The following is a 13,817-nucleotide window of genomic DNA, read 5'->3' on the forward strand; positions in this document are numbered from 1 at the left end:
CAACTTGAAGAACTTGACTACTTCACGCTCTTGGAGAGAGCCACTTCTTACTTTTTGACAAGGTGAGCTGCCGGCGTCGAGCACCGGCGAGTGCAGACGACCAGTCCAACTAGCAGCGGCTGCTTCTGGCTCAGTACCAGCAATGGCAGCGATCCCTTCTACATCGCGCCAGCCCTCCTTCCTGACCTGGAGGCTTCCTTTCCCCTCCCTGAACCTCATTGCCTTTCTTAGCGTGGCCCACACTCTTCCTTTCTGATACATGAGATCTGGTATCTCTTTCTGAAACGACACAAGTGGGCATTTTCCCGTTATCTTCATTATCTATTACTACTTGGCGTACAAAAGCGAGCCTGGAGTTGGAGGATCACATATTTCTACCCCTTAGGAAGTGGGCGTAAGCGATTTACCCACACTACGACATCTGGCCTGGCCAGCAAGGCGGGGAGAATCGAGTCTGTGACAGTTTCGATTTTCCCTTTTCCTCTAGCCTGGTCTTCAAGGTATGGGATGAGATTCCTTAACACGGTTATGAGCCCATTGGATGGAATGGGACTGTACAGCAGGGCGTCAGGGCATAGGGAGTACATAGCGATAGCAAATCATAATAATCTTCTACCAAGCCTCACTTGCGTGATTTTCTTAGAATCGTCAACGATAAGCAAGAAGCTAGACAAGTAAATGTCGCAAAAAAAGGAGAGAAAACCGCGCACTTATAACCGCGCACGATGCCCCGTTGACAGAGCCGCGACTAAGAATACAGACCAAAACACTTAGAACCTCTTAGTGTCGGACAATTGGCATGGCACTGGACCGGGCGTCTAGCGTCTAAACCGGGGCAAAAGCACACCCACCCCAAGGCGTCGAGGCGCAGACCTAGAAACCTACTCCTTACTAACCCACAACAGCTAGCATACTACACTACTAGCTAGATAGATGGATAGATAATAGATAGGAGGATAGTAGTGTAGCTTGTTAAGCCAGTCGGATAGTTATTCCCTCAAAGCTAATAACAGCTTGCGCCCCGAATTTCTCCGCACCCGTTCATCCCCTAGATACATACCCCCCTGTCTGTCTTCCAAACACATACTCAGCCTACCTACCGTTCATCACAATATTTTCATCAAAATTCATTGTTATTAGAATTAAGTTCAGAGAATATATTAACCGATCATATGATCAACTACGTGAAGGATGAGTCAACCGCGCCCATACCTAGTTAAGTTAGTTAACTAGTTAATAAAGTTACTGATGTGGCAGTGCTGATGTTCCTTGTTTCTGTTCCCCCATGTCACTGGATATAGTACTAAATATTCGCTACTAACTGGTGTTGGTAATGGTTGAATATTATCTAATTGGTACATACATAGTAGTGATGCATGTATGTAAACTATGTAGTTAAGTAGTTATGTATGCAAGGTTGACTCAGTCAGGAGTCTGGCAGTCACCTGAACTGACTGGAAATATATTGTATGTTGGAGTTAGTACTACTTCAAACTAGTACTACTAGTGTGTGTGTGGCTTAAGTGACTTCAAAGTATATGGTTGGTTGGGGGACATTACTCAGGTTCAAAGTTCATGCAAGGTATGGGAGTCATATGTGGTCTTGTGACTTAAATGACTAGTTAGTCTAGTCACTGGGTTTTTTCTGACTCAGGCAGAGCTGAAGCTGAAGTTGGTTCGTTGGTTCGTACGGGGACGGAGAATGGAAGAAGGATTATCGGGAACAGTCGGGGAACGGGTGCGGGCGCGGGCGCGGACACGGAGGCGGACACGGGGACGGGGACGGGTTTCGTCGTTGCTTGCTTACCTACTGCATACCTACTGATGATTTATTGTGTCGGTCCCGAGGAGATACTATGCACATAAGATACTAGGTACTAGATAGGTATAGCGTGGTTAGTGATAGTCGATGTATCCGTAGTGTAATAGATATGCAGGCAGGTGGGCTGGGTTTCAGTGAGTGTGTTTCGGGATTATGCATAGTTGGTGAGGGGGGAGGGGGATTTGCAGATGGGTTTTCTATTGATAGTAAGTAGTATGTTGGTGTCGGGTAGGTGCTTTGCAGGCGGGGAGGGTTAGTTATGTTGTATATACATACAACATGCTTGGAATGTTGATTGGTGAGATCATCTTGGAAATAAGTAGACAGCTGCGATGTTCTGTTGCGATCGGGTTACTTCACTAGGAAGGGATCGCGACAATCACCATCTGTATCGGGGTAATGCTGCGAGAGCGAGAGGGGATGGTAATGGAGAAAGTGGTTGTTGTTGAATATAGAAGGTAAGCAGCCAGGGTAGTGGTGATGGTGGTGATGCTTATCCTGCAAGTTGTGTGTAGTTACGTAGTATTTGTCTAACTACGAAACAACGATTGCTCATGTAGATGTAGGTACGGCACAGTCAGTGCTAAGCTTAGTCCCAAGTGACGCAGCAGTACCTTGGAGATGCAGGTAAGGTATAGTCAAAATCTCACAGGAGACAGTGCGGCATGTAAGGTGTAAGGCTGTATGTAACCAGTAATGCAAGTGAGGATGCAAGTACCAAGTACCTACCTACCCATCTGTCAGTCGGTAACTATCTAACTTTCTCTTAAGTGAGATACATACACACCGGCAATGTGAGCATGTAGGAAATGCCAGCTGAGACATGCCGCGAAGGATGAAAGCGCGCAAAGTGGGGAGAGAAAGAAAGAGGCCCCCAAGCTACTACTGTACTAAGAAAGTCGGAAGAGGTGAGTTGGAGTGGAGAGGGTGCCACATTCCGTAAGGCTGTGCCATGGAACTACTACTACTAGTCTGGCCAGTAGTGGATGGAAGCAATCGAATTACTCCTCGAAAATGGGCCTGGTAGCTAGCATGATGATTACTATACTAAGTATCACTCGCGACGCAGTCTAGCCGCCAGTCGGATACTTGCATGGGCCATGATCATGGTCCAGGGATTGGATGCTGCTTACATTACCGGTGGATCATGGATTCTGGGTAGTGCTGACGGGAGTGCCTTGTTGCAAGCCATGGAACGTGGTGGTCAGGATATGTGGTTGCTTGGCGGGGTAGCGTGGGCTTGGCCGGGCGGGTAGAGAGGATGATGATGATGATGATGATGATGATGATTTATTTTTATATACTTTCTCGAGTCGGGGAAACGAAGACGGAAGGATTATTCAGCCTTGGGAAGGATGTGAGGATTTTTACACTATGTGGAGTGTGAATTTAAGTTCGATGGGGGGTGATACGGAGAATTCAGAAGCATGACTGCCATGCTATGCTTTTGCTTGCTTCTAGAGTTAAGAATAGATCTCGAGTCCGACGCTCGGTCGCAGTGAAAGCGTGTTAGATTACCGGAATGGGACATTTGAGGTTGTACAGAACGGCGGAGCAAGAGAGACAGAGAACAAAGACATTTGAGACAACTTTAAAAATAACCCTCGAGGAAAAGCAAAAACCAAAAACAAAAGCAGGTCAGTGTTCAACGTGATCCTAGTCATCGTCGAGAGAAGAGAAAGGAACGTTAAGCGTAATCCCTACCATGTCTCATCATGCCATGTGGCCGCTGGCATTACGGGGGGCCGGGCTCTGGCGGCCGTTTCACCCATCGCGGTCGCATCGTTGGCTGGCAAGTCCAGGATCAACGGCTATGGATGGGTGGCCCCAGTTTCAACAGCTGCCAGGGAGCTGAACGGCGGGGTTGACTGATTGCGAGACCACCAATAAGCAACCCAATCTGACTGAGGTACAGGAATTAGTTGGCAGTGGTCGGCAGGTGTCAAGGCACTATCATGACATTTCGAATCCTGCCGAGAAGGTGTCGAGCTGAAAAAGGATCGGAGTCACTTTCCTGTCCGGCGGTAGCAAAGCAGGGTGACCGCGCGACGGAACGAACACACGGACGCCATGACGAGCTCTACTAGGGAAGAGAAGCGGCACTTGCACTGCCCTTTCTAGAGAGAATCAGCAAAGTGTCCCTGGCACCCGTATCTCCCACACGCCAATTGGCGCAGTCAAAGTGTTATCCACCGAGCTGAGCGGCCCGAGTTTCGAGAATGGAGACACACCATAATTCTGGCACTGGCAGGTACGTACCAAAAGACCGACCGCCAGTTCCACCGCCATCATAGGGTTCAGTGCATACAGATTCCCAGTGAAAGGGCGGTGGATTCCAGCGCCGACGCCAGGTGTGGCTGCATGATCTGCATGGCATTGGCTGACACGGTTCAATGATCCTCCGTGATTCCCCCAGCCAGTCAGTGCAGGCCCATGGACAACCAAGACTTTTGCGGCTCGGAGGGAAATGGGCCAGCCGTAGTATGAATGGCTGTGGGAGGGTGGATATGGATGTTTTGTGGTGGTGCGAATGCGGCGCAATACGGGGTTCGTCCATCAACACGTGTAGTTGACAGTCCGTGTTCCCCCTTTTTTACTATTTTTCAATTTTTGGCCCGCTATAGTGTGGCTATTATTGCATCCCGAGACGCCGTACACTTGGGATATTCGAGAAGACGACCACTTTAATCTCGAGAACGAGATTTGATCAGTCTGCGGACGGAATTTTTGTCGCTTATGCCATCATTCACGATCGGCCCCCGTAGGTTTGTTGTTCCTTTTCTATTTTACTCCATTCTTTATTTGCTTTTACTGCATCGATGCCGAGTGGTGATTACGAGAGGATCTTCGTCAACATGGTTCCAAAGGAGTAGTTAGTAAACATTGCTTATACATTGATGCACTCAAAACCGAAATCTAGTCTAACAGGGGGGTGAAACAAGAGATCGCATAATAGAAACCATAGAACAATAGTGGAAATTGATCGCGCGGGATGAAAAAAGAGCACCATAGTCTATCCATCCAGAAAAATGTCCCCCACGACCCACAAAACTCCAAGGCTTTCTTCGCGGCTGCCACCGAGCGAGTCCGGCTCGCTCAGGCGTGCAGCCGCCCCAACTCTAAGTCGTATCTTTAGTACAGTCATCCATGTAATAAAAAACCCGAAACCAAAAACAGAACTAAACTCGACACACTTGAGAATTCAACCAAGATTATGCAATCGCTCATGCAAAAGAAAATCACCAAATAAAAGAAAGGAAATTAATAGCAGAAAGCAAATGGAGTAAAGAAAATGGAAAGAAAAGAAACCCTAGACTCCTGGTCATGTCTGTTCCATGTTCATGCCGCTCATAACGATAACGCTCAGATAAAGTACCCGCAATCGATGGATTAGGTGGTCGTAGATCAAACAATGCGTTGACATCTGTAAAAGTCAAGTATTAGTCGTACGCTCCAACCAAACCAATTTTTGTGTTGGTCCTCACCAATTCATGTCACCATTCTCATGCTTTATTTCGCCGGCTTGCAGTATCCGCAAATGTTATGTTGGCAGATCACACATCTCGGCTGGTTGTCCCACAGCTTTGGTCCATCTCCACACTGGCAGCAGAAGTATAGGCTGCCATGGTTGACCGTACCCCGGGAGTCCTGGCTGTTGATCCCAGGCATGCCATGTTGCAAGGCATGGCTGTGGTGTAAGGAAGCACGGAGGATGGACTTGTTACATCCCAGCATGGACGGCATCTTTGCGACAAGGTTCCCCGACAGTTCACAGTTCTGGGGAGCTGGAGCCTGTGCGTATGGCGACAACTCGTGACAGTGGTGCGGAACAGTGTCCTGAGTATCAATGTGGCAGTTCGAGCAGCGTGGTTGATCGCACTGAAGGCAGGTGTCGTCAAGGCCTAGCCGGTGAGGTCCAGAGGAGCAATCGCAGCAGTACCAGACTCCAGACATGATGGTAGATGATGTTTGAGAGGTAGCTATTAAAAGTGTGGAAGGTATGTTGGGAAGCTATGAAGAAGCAAGCTAGAAGGTAGAGACAATGAATTGAATCCGAAGCTGTTTATGTGAATGTGTTTGTAGTAGTAGATGAGAGTGAGTGAATCCATATCGAAGGCTGGGGTTTGGAGGTTATTTAAAACCTCAAGAGAGGTAAGAGAGAAGCACAGAGACGAGACGTTGTCACTAGCGATGATTCAGAGCCAGGCCCCAAGGCGCCCTCGCCATGGTTGTGGCTGATCTCACGAAAAGGCGCCCTCCTGGCCTTCATCTCAGTCATCAAGCAGTGCAATGCCTGATCAACGTCGGGGCCATTCAGGTTAGGGTCGATCGACCAAAGTGGCTTGGCAACCCCATTTTCTTTTTGGGACCCCGAACTGCTCGTACCTGAGCAATCAGCAGTCCCAGACTGGGTTGAATCATATTGGACTTGTCTCACTAACAGACATCGTAAGATATGCTGTCCGAATGTTGACTCAAAACATTCTAGGGTCCACCGGATACCTTCGCGAAAGGCGGAATCCGCGAGGCTTGGAGGCTCTCGCTTTTTGCCCGGGAGCGCGCGCCCACTCCGCCCATGCCCTTTTCCTGGTCTCTCTATGGCTTAATTCCTCATTTCGTAGGAAATTGGATTATTATTCCCCAAAGAATATTGCTCTTTTTTTTTTTTTTTGTTGTTGTTGCTTGCTTATTTCCCTCTTTCCCTTTTCTCTCCCCTCCCCCTTCATTGCTTCTGGACTCGCGGAGTATGACACTGGCACTGCGGGACCTGGGCACTTCCATTCTACGCTAAACTACAGTATGTTGCCTGGTTGCGGCCTTGAAGGGGGCTCCACTTTAGTTAACAGCGCGCGCAAATACAATTCAGGCAACATCGTGCCCTGTGCCTCGAAATTCCAGATGCCGCAGTTCAAGACTCTGACTATGACTCCGATGTTGACCGTTCATTTCCCCTAGTTGACGGGGCACCGATAAGCCTATTCGTGATGCTTCCGTCGGTCAAGCGTTCGCGACTCCTGCTGCTCCAAGTAAGCAGGCACCCATACTAGTTCTGCCTAAGCCATCCAAGCCCTTCGATCACCTGGGCACATGCCCTGCCAAAATGACGTCTTGCTCACTTTGAACGATGACTGGATGCATTACAAACCTCATGTTTAGGTTTGTCATCGTTTGTACTCTTGTTCTCTTTTGCACTTTGCTCTTCCTGCTTGATCTTTGACTTTCTTCCTTCCGCTGTTTTTCTTTCCTGTACCGCCCTCGTTTCCCCCGACTTAGTGCTCCCCCCGTGCCTATTTTCGGCTTCTCCGATCTCCCGCATGAGGCTCCATGTCATGTGCAGCCAAGACGGCCGACGCTGACTCCCTTCGGCTCCATCTCCAAACCACTAACGAACATCACCCATCACTAGCAACCGGCACTAATGTACTAACGTGTCCGTGTCTGTTCAGAGCTGAATCTCGCTACGAACTAATGGGGGCCTTATCCTGAGGTTCAGCTCTACATGGTGCACCACCTACGGCATTGTCCGTAATAACGGCACAGCAATGGTGCAGCAACTGCGGGGAAACTTGTCATGGCCAGTTCTAGCTCTCCATGACATATCCGACTAACGATCCTGCCACAGCCATCTACCCTTTTGACGTTTCAACGGGGCCGTTATTCCCAATGATCATCACTCTCCTCAGCTGTAGATGTCAAACTAGTTCGTGATCTCACTGTGCATCGGACCATCCTGGCGAAGTCTGGAAGCCTTCACAGCAACGGCGCACCGCATTGCAGGATATCACACGCTCTGAAACAAGTTGGAAACCGTCCCGCAGGTCAATCCATACACGTGTCGATATCTACATCGATGTCAGCGGACAAGACCGTCCCGATCAAGCAGGTTCGGTACGTATTGACAAGAAGTAGCTGGTTTAAGGTTTAACTCCAGGTAGAAAAATTGTCAGTGACGTGAAAATACCTCAAAGCAGCACAAGACGGGCCGGCTATGAGTCAATCTGGCTGCTAAACATGGCTGCCTTCTGATGGGAATTATCTTGATGAAGACTGTCCCACATTCTCTCGTAGGCATCACATTGGATGGTATGGGGACATCGCGAACGTAGATAGCCCATCCCTTATCGGCACGTGATCTTGCACATGACATCATGACGGAGGTTTGCCCTGTTTGCACATGGTGCCTGTCACGTTCCTGGAAGCCTAACACTGCCAATGCAACCTCTTGCCAACTTCAGCTCTGTCCCCCATCGTCGCATATCGCTTCACACGGGCTTGCTTGTCTCGCCATTATCTCGCTCCGTGAAACCTGTATATACTTTATGTTAATATGGATACATATGCGGGTTGACTTTCCTGAAACTGGCTAGCTGACTGTTCTCCGATGCGGAGGCGTTTGTAAGCCTTCCACGTTCTGTTTCAAATGGCGCGCCCAGATAGGCGCGTTAATTTAGCGGTTGCCAGGACTATCCCGCCATTTCTATTGTGCGTATGTGTATATGCATGCTATATTGTCACCAAGCCGTTATGCAGTATGTGCCCCCTGAGCCAATGGCTTACATCCGCTGCTAATTGTCCGAATCAGTTGACTACTTGATCCGCCCTCTCCCTAAATATTCCCGAGGCAGTCGAGTTGGCGCTGGTATAGCCATTCTCGTTATCTTCTACGTACTCATCTTCGTCGTTATAATAACATATCTCCGGCTGTTGTATAATATCACCCGCAACCCCGGCTTCCTCCCCCGATCGTCCCCGCCGACGAAGGAACAGCAAGAAACGGAACCGTCGGAACGCCCTCAACGAAGGAAGAGAAAGCACCGGAGGACAAGAACTGCTGAGAAGCCAGATAAGGCGGATATAGACATCGAAAGAGGTGCAGACGGCAACGCTGACGGTGGTGCAATTCCTTTGGATATTACCGGGTTGGAAAGTTTTTATACAAAAGATGTTTTTGTTTGCCAAGAGGATGGGAGACCACTTTATTGCTCGACATGTTGTCGCTACAAGCCGGATAGAGCACATCACTGTCGAGAGGTAGACAGATGTGTGCTTAAGATGGACCACTTTTGTCCTTGGTGAGTTTAATTTCCCAATAGTACTGTATCGGCCTGTGATTAACACTCGATCAGGGTAGGAGGCGTGGTTTCCGAAACATCGTTTAAATTCTTCATACAATTCGTGTTTTATACTCTGATATTCTGCGTATTCAGTCTGATAATATGCGCAACCTTTACGGCAGAGATCCTCCAAGATGTGAGAACGGACCTTCAACATCTCTATCATGCAACTAACCGTTATCTTTTGCATAGACTGGCGGAGCAAATGTCCATCTTGCCATTGGTATTGGATTGTAAGTATTTCGCCCTATGATATTTTCTAGGTCACCTTCTAACCATCAGTAGGAGCTCTCTCTTCGGGCTTTTCTCCTTCGGAATGACTATCAGCTCCTTACAGCTCGCGATGTGGAATCTGTCCACAATTGAGAATCTGAACCGTCGGTCTGCAGTCTGGACTCTGGCCATACGCGTGCCAGATCGTATGCTGGCAAGGCTCAACCCCGAGTCACGATGGGCACCCACCTTCCGCACCATAACGTACCCACTGCCACCTGTGCCTCTATCTCCTGAGGCAGCAAGAGATTACCAGCCACCAGAGAAGCAGCACGTCTTTGCCATTCTCCAAACCCTACCTGGCGAAAACCCTTTCGACCTCGGTAGCCCCTTCAAGAACCTCCAACAGGTCCTGGGGTATTCCATCATCGACTGGTTTCTACCACTCAGACAAAGCCCATGTGCAGACCGCACTACAGGGGACAGCTTCTACGAACTAGGACCGGTAGTGTCCCGCCTGAAAAAGGAGGCCGGACTAAACCCTCCACCCGAACCCCAACCCACTACACAGAATGACACCGAAAGAAAACACAAGCGAAGACGAAGTTCACATAGACAATCGCAAGAGTGACAAATTGGTTAATCCATAGATTTCATCGTTTATTCCATCATATACTAGCGCCCGCATTGACCTTCCCAACCACCCATCCCAGTTTTCCTTATTGCCCTTTATTTTTGTATTTTCTTGGATACCACCAGTCCTTTGGCTCTCCCGGCTGGTGACATTCTCCCTTTGCATACATAAATAGCTTGGGCTCTATTCTATCCATACATAACTAATACAGACTGATCCTACCTCACAACAACAATTACCGGTACGTGGATAAATGAATAGATGGATAGGAAAGGAATGTAGTGGTACATTCCGATTAGCCCGGAGAATACACCCGCACGTGGCAATAGCCTCACAATTTTCCGTGGCGTAGATTTAAACCCTCCCCGTCTATAGTAGTATCCAGGGATCAAGTTCCTTTAGGTTCCGAAAATCATATGCTATACCCGAACTTTATCTGCACTTCACCTTGGATCGTTTTCAGACCGTAGTAGAATAAACAATATTATATCTCAGGTTGTTATCATAGTATTGACCGTCTTGGCGATTTTCTGGGATGGATCAAATCAAATCCAAGTGACTACATGGGAAGGTCCTATAAGGAAGAAGAAGAAAAAAAAAAAAAAAAAAGCATACCTTAGGAACTGAAGGAAGAGATCGGGGCGATTACTCTAGAGTTAGTAACTAGTACTAGTATTTAGTAGTACTGTATGGAGGACACGGGTTTGTTGGGGGTGGAACTCCCGACTAGTTCCGTTATATATATAACTACTTTACTAACTTACTGCCACAGCGAAAATCAGTCGTTAGAGGAATCATTTCGACCCAATTATTGAAGTCACTACTACCACAACTACTAGATTTTTAGTCACAAATTGATTCGCATCAGGCATAGATTTGTGCAAGATGTAATACGAATTGTTGTAAATGATCTGCAAGAATCTATACATGTGCTGCCTAAATTCGTCTCGAGTCGGCAGGCAGACAGGCAGGCAGCAATGAGGAGGCCTAAACACCACCCACTACAAAGTATAATTAAGCGTGAACATCAGAACCGAAACCTTAACCTTCCTAAAGTACACGTAGTAAAATGACAGAGCTAGTGTACAGAAATCCGAAATCTATCTAATATACAGGTAACCAGTTGACACAAACAAGAAGCAAGACCAAAGCAAACCCTAACCATCTATCATACATTGTCGAGGATCATCACGCGCAAGGGATATCGAAACTGAAGGTATTCATGATCGTACAGGTCGTAAAGGCTGACATATTCATGAGAGTCGTGACTCGTGCGATTAAGGATACACATAGGTAGAGGATGGGTCGATGTATCTCAAGCAGCACTGCAGGAAGTGCAACGGGTGTGATTGTTGCAGCTGGTGCAACGGCCAGAGCTCAGCGACGGGTTGTTCATGTTTTTGCAGTTGCAGCATACCCACCAGCCGGCCATAGAGGGTCTAACGGCTGCGTGGACTATGGTGGTGTTGGCGTTCTGGACTTGGTTGGTCATGGTTGCAAGACTGGGGAACGGTAATGAGATCTTCAGATTGAAATTGGGAAGATCAGGAGATGAGACAGCTCGGCGCAAGACAACTAGCCAAGCGCAGGATCAATTGAGAGTGGAGAGGGTCTGTGGAATGGTTCAAGGGCCCTGAGGGTGTATATAACGGTCCAAGGAAAGCGAGGTGAGAGGATAATCACTTGAGTTCTTGTTGATAGTCTGAGATTGACTGTGCGATCGAGGGCAATGAGATGGAAAGAAATAATTGAACAGAGACATCGATTACGATGCTTATATGTAGAATCAATTGTAACAACAGATGCGCGAATTCATGTAACCTTGACAGTCGATGAGTTGTCCAGGCACTGCGGGCGATATACCTGGGCAGACAGTCCCTGCAATTGAGGTGCCCCGGCCTGCATACATCAAAGACGAAGCCAGCAATGCAAAGCTTTTCCGATAAGATAGATGGCATGCGCGTACTCCGAATGGGTCACCTCGTGGTCAGGGACCCAAAGGGTTGGAACGGCCCAGGCACCTGCAGGCAGAATCCTATAGGCATTGCTCCATTCATGCAAGCAGATGGCCCGTTCCCTGGTGCGCTGAGCAACGTCTGTCCCGTGAAAATGGGGCCCAGGGCTGTGCGTGACTAGTAGACGCCTTATCCCAATGCTGCCCCGAAGGATTGAGTTCAGGTATGCGGGCAACAAGTTTCCAGGGCACACTAGGTGGCTTAGCTGGGTCGTGGCTGGTTGCTCCAATAAGAGTGCGTCAGATTCGACGTTCCCAGATGATGACACCTGAAACAGAGGGCCTAGTGAGAAAGAGTCATGAGCAAGTATCCACAATAGATTTGAAGTCGAACGAAGGAAGTGTGTGGCTGGCTACGAGGAGAGAGTAGACCTACGAAGGCGTAGATGTCAGAGTACTATAATCTCGTCAACCCTCAACCCGAAGACGAGCGCAATGAGAAACTCAAGACGACAGACTGCCTAGGGAGGTGTGTGTTACTATGACCTTCACACCACACCCAAGGTGTTTTAGTTCGTTCCCTGGCAGCGTGCTTGAGAGCGCCTGGAGAGGAATTTGCTTCCCCGTCCATTGCAGGATATTGCCAGGGTGCTGAAGGGGCCCGAAACAAATCGCGCACTCCCTTCGCTTGTCCGGTGAAGCAAGTCAAGTAGCACTGGGGTGGATAACAACCGCCGCAAGGACCTTCAACCGACCAGAGCACGCCCGTCCCATTGTTTCAAGGGGGCTAATTTATGCCCGAGGTTATCTGCATCCCTTGGCTTGCAAGAAGCGGGAGACGGGGTGCTAGTTATGGCTCGAAAAGAGGACGAAAATGATCTAGCCACCCCGGGAGGGCACAGTGTATGCAACTTCGGCGGCTGATCAAGGTTGAAGCCGCCCGGGACGTTACGTGGCTCCCAGCGGGGGAACTGGCAGACGCCATTCTCGCAAGGCAGATGTGTGCCGGACTTCCGTCGATAACTTCATGAAAGGCTAGCAGCGCCCGTTGGATCGACAGACAGTGATAGTTGAGCCATTCTTCTAGAAATTCCGCCCGACTCCACCGGGATGGCCATTCAGAGCCCTTAATCTTACTCGGGCTGGCAGTGGGCTCCATACTGGGGCCACCGAAAGAGTGCCGAATGCCTCAGACTCGTCCGGGATGACATCATCCGCTCCTAGCTTGGCGAGGCGTAACTGAAGAAGGTGGATACGAGGCCACGGATGATTTGCCCGGGCACCCGGGTGGGTGAAGGGCAGCGGTGCTGGAGCGCCTGAGATGGAGCAGGAAAGTCATACAATATCGGCTGTTGAGACCGGACTAATGAAATGGTCTTCAGACTAAGGATATTAGTACACACGGTAAGTAAAGTAATCCGTGAAGAGGGTCTGTGTCTTTACACCACAGACGGAAGATGGCAGAGGGGGGGGTAGACAGAGAGTGGGACTGACACAATACTGTAACTGCCGTCATTCTCAGCTGGGGATCACCGACAATGCTTGAAGGGTTGACGAAAAGGGCAAGAAAGTCAGAACCCGTGATACCTATCGACGCCCAGTCACCAAGCGGGAGACAAAGAAAAGCGAGATCATGATGAACATGATGGGATATGAAATGGGGAGGGAAAGAGATGCTCCAACCCCAATTAGTCCAATTAGTCAATCAAGGCGGGCTGCTGAGATAAGCCGGTGCGGCTCCCACCCGAAAACCAGCGATTGCGAATCCGTGGTTGGCCAACTGCCATTTCCACAGTTCTGACTAGTACCGAGAGTAGTATTACTGCATCTAACTTACTTTCCTTCCTATTCTCTTCCACACTTCTTTCCTGGACTTACTTACTCCAAGTACACTACAAACAGACAGTGTTGTATATCAGACAATAATAATTTTGGAGTCCACTGCTCCGGACAAGTACTACTAGTGCTACGAGTGGGGAATTTTATCCTTCCATCGACATTCGTCCGTGTTTCGGAACAATACTGCTTGGAATCCGTGTGCTTCGGATTGGTTTCTGGTGCTTTTTCTTTTCTCCCCCC

General features: G+C 48.8%; 4 protein-coding genes across 4 annotated transcripts; 2 read left to right on the forward strand and 2 right to left on the reverse strand.

The window, feature by feature from the left end:
• Positions 1-4,964: 4,964 nt before the first annotated feature.
• On the reverse strand, positions 4,965-5,885 carry BO79DRAFT_184028 (uncharacterized protein). The gene is made up of 2 exons (XM_025680297.1): positions 5,308-5,885; positions 4,965-5,246 (listed from the first exon to the last, which is right to left on the reverse strand). Exon 1 carries the CDS (start codon positions 5,774-5,776, stop codon positions 5,333-5,335), a length of 444 nt encoding a protein of 147 aa, XP_025533762.1. The 5' UTR covers positions 5,777-5,885; the 3' UTR covers positions 4,965-5,246; positions 5,308-5,332.
• Positions 5,886-8,094: 2,209 nt separating this feature from the next.
• Positions 8,095-9,782, forward strand: BO79DRAFT_249155 (DHHC family palmitoyltransferase; the record flags this gene model as incomplete). The annotated part of the gene is made up of 5 exons (XM_025685759.1): positions 8,095-8,352; positions 8,406-8,895; positions 8,950-9,073; positions 9,130-9,170; positions 9,223-9,782. Exons 1-5 carry the CDS (start codon positions 8,244-8,246, stop codon positions 9,779-9,781), a joined length of 1,323 nt encoding a protein of 440 aa, XP_025533763.1. The 5' UTR covers positions 8,095-8,243.
• A 1,396-nt stretch (positions 9,783-11,178) lies between these two features.
• BO79DRAFT_162182 (uncharacterized protein) lies at positions 11,179-11,730 on the forward strand (the record flags this gene model as incomplete). The annotated part of the gene is made up of 2 exons (XM_025679060.1): positions 11,179-11,406; positions 11,614-11,730. The coding sequence occupies 2 exons, from the start codon at positions 11,179-11,181 to the stop codon at positions 11,728-11,730; spliced, it is 345 nt and encodes a 114-aa protein (XP_025533764.1).
• A 1,091-nt stretch (positions 11,731-12,821) lies between these two features.
• On the reverse strand, positions 12,822-13,382 carry BO79DRAFT_233784 (uncharacterized protein; the record flags this gene model as incomplete). Its single annotated transcript, XM_025684305.1, has 3 exons — positions 12,822-13,054; positions 13,142-13,244; positions 13,344-13,382. 3 exons carry the CDS (start codon positions 13,380-13,382, stop codon positions 12,822-12,824), a joined length of 375 nt encoding a protein of 124 aa, XP_025533765.1.
• Positions 13,383-13,817: the final 435 nt, after the last annotated feature.

This window comes from Aspergillus costaricaensis (assembly GCF_003184835.1).
Source record: "Aspergillus costaricaensis CBS 115574 unplaced genomic scaffold BO79scaffold_70, whole genome shotgun sequence".
NCBI classification, from domain to species: domain Eukaryota; kingdom Fungi; phylum Ascomycota; class Eurotiomycetes; order Eurotiales; family Aspergillaceae; genus Aspergillus; species Aspergillus costaricensis.

What these genes read in the sequence shown, in the direction of transcription:
- BO79DRAFT_184028 (XM_025680297.1), bottom strand. Translation starts at nt 5,776, where the DNA reads ATGTCTGGAGTCTGGTACTGCTGCGATTGCTCCTCTGGACCTCACCGG.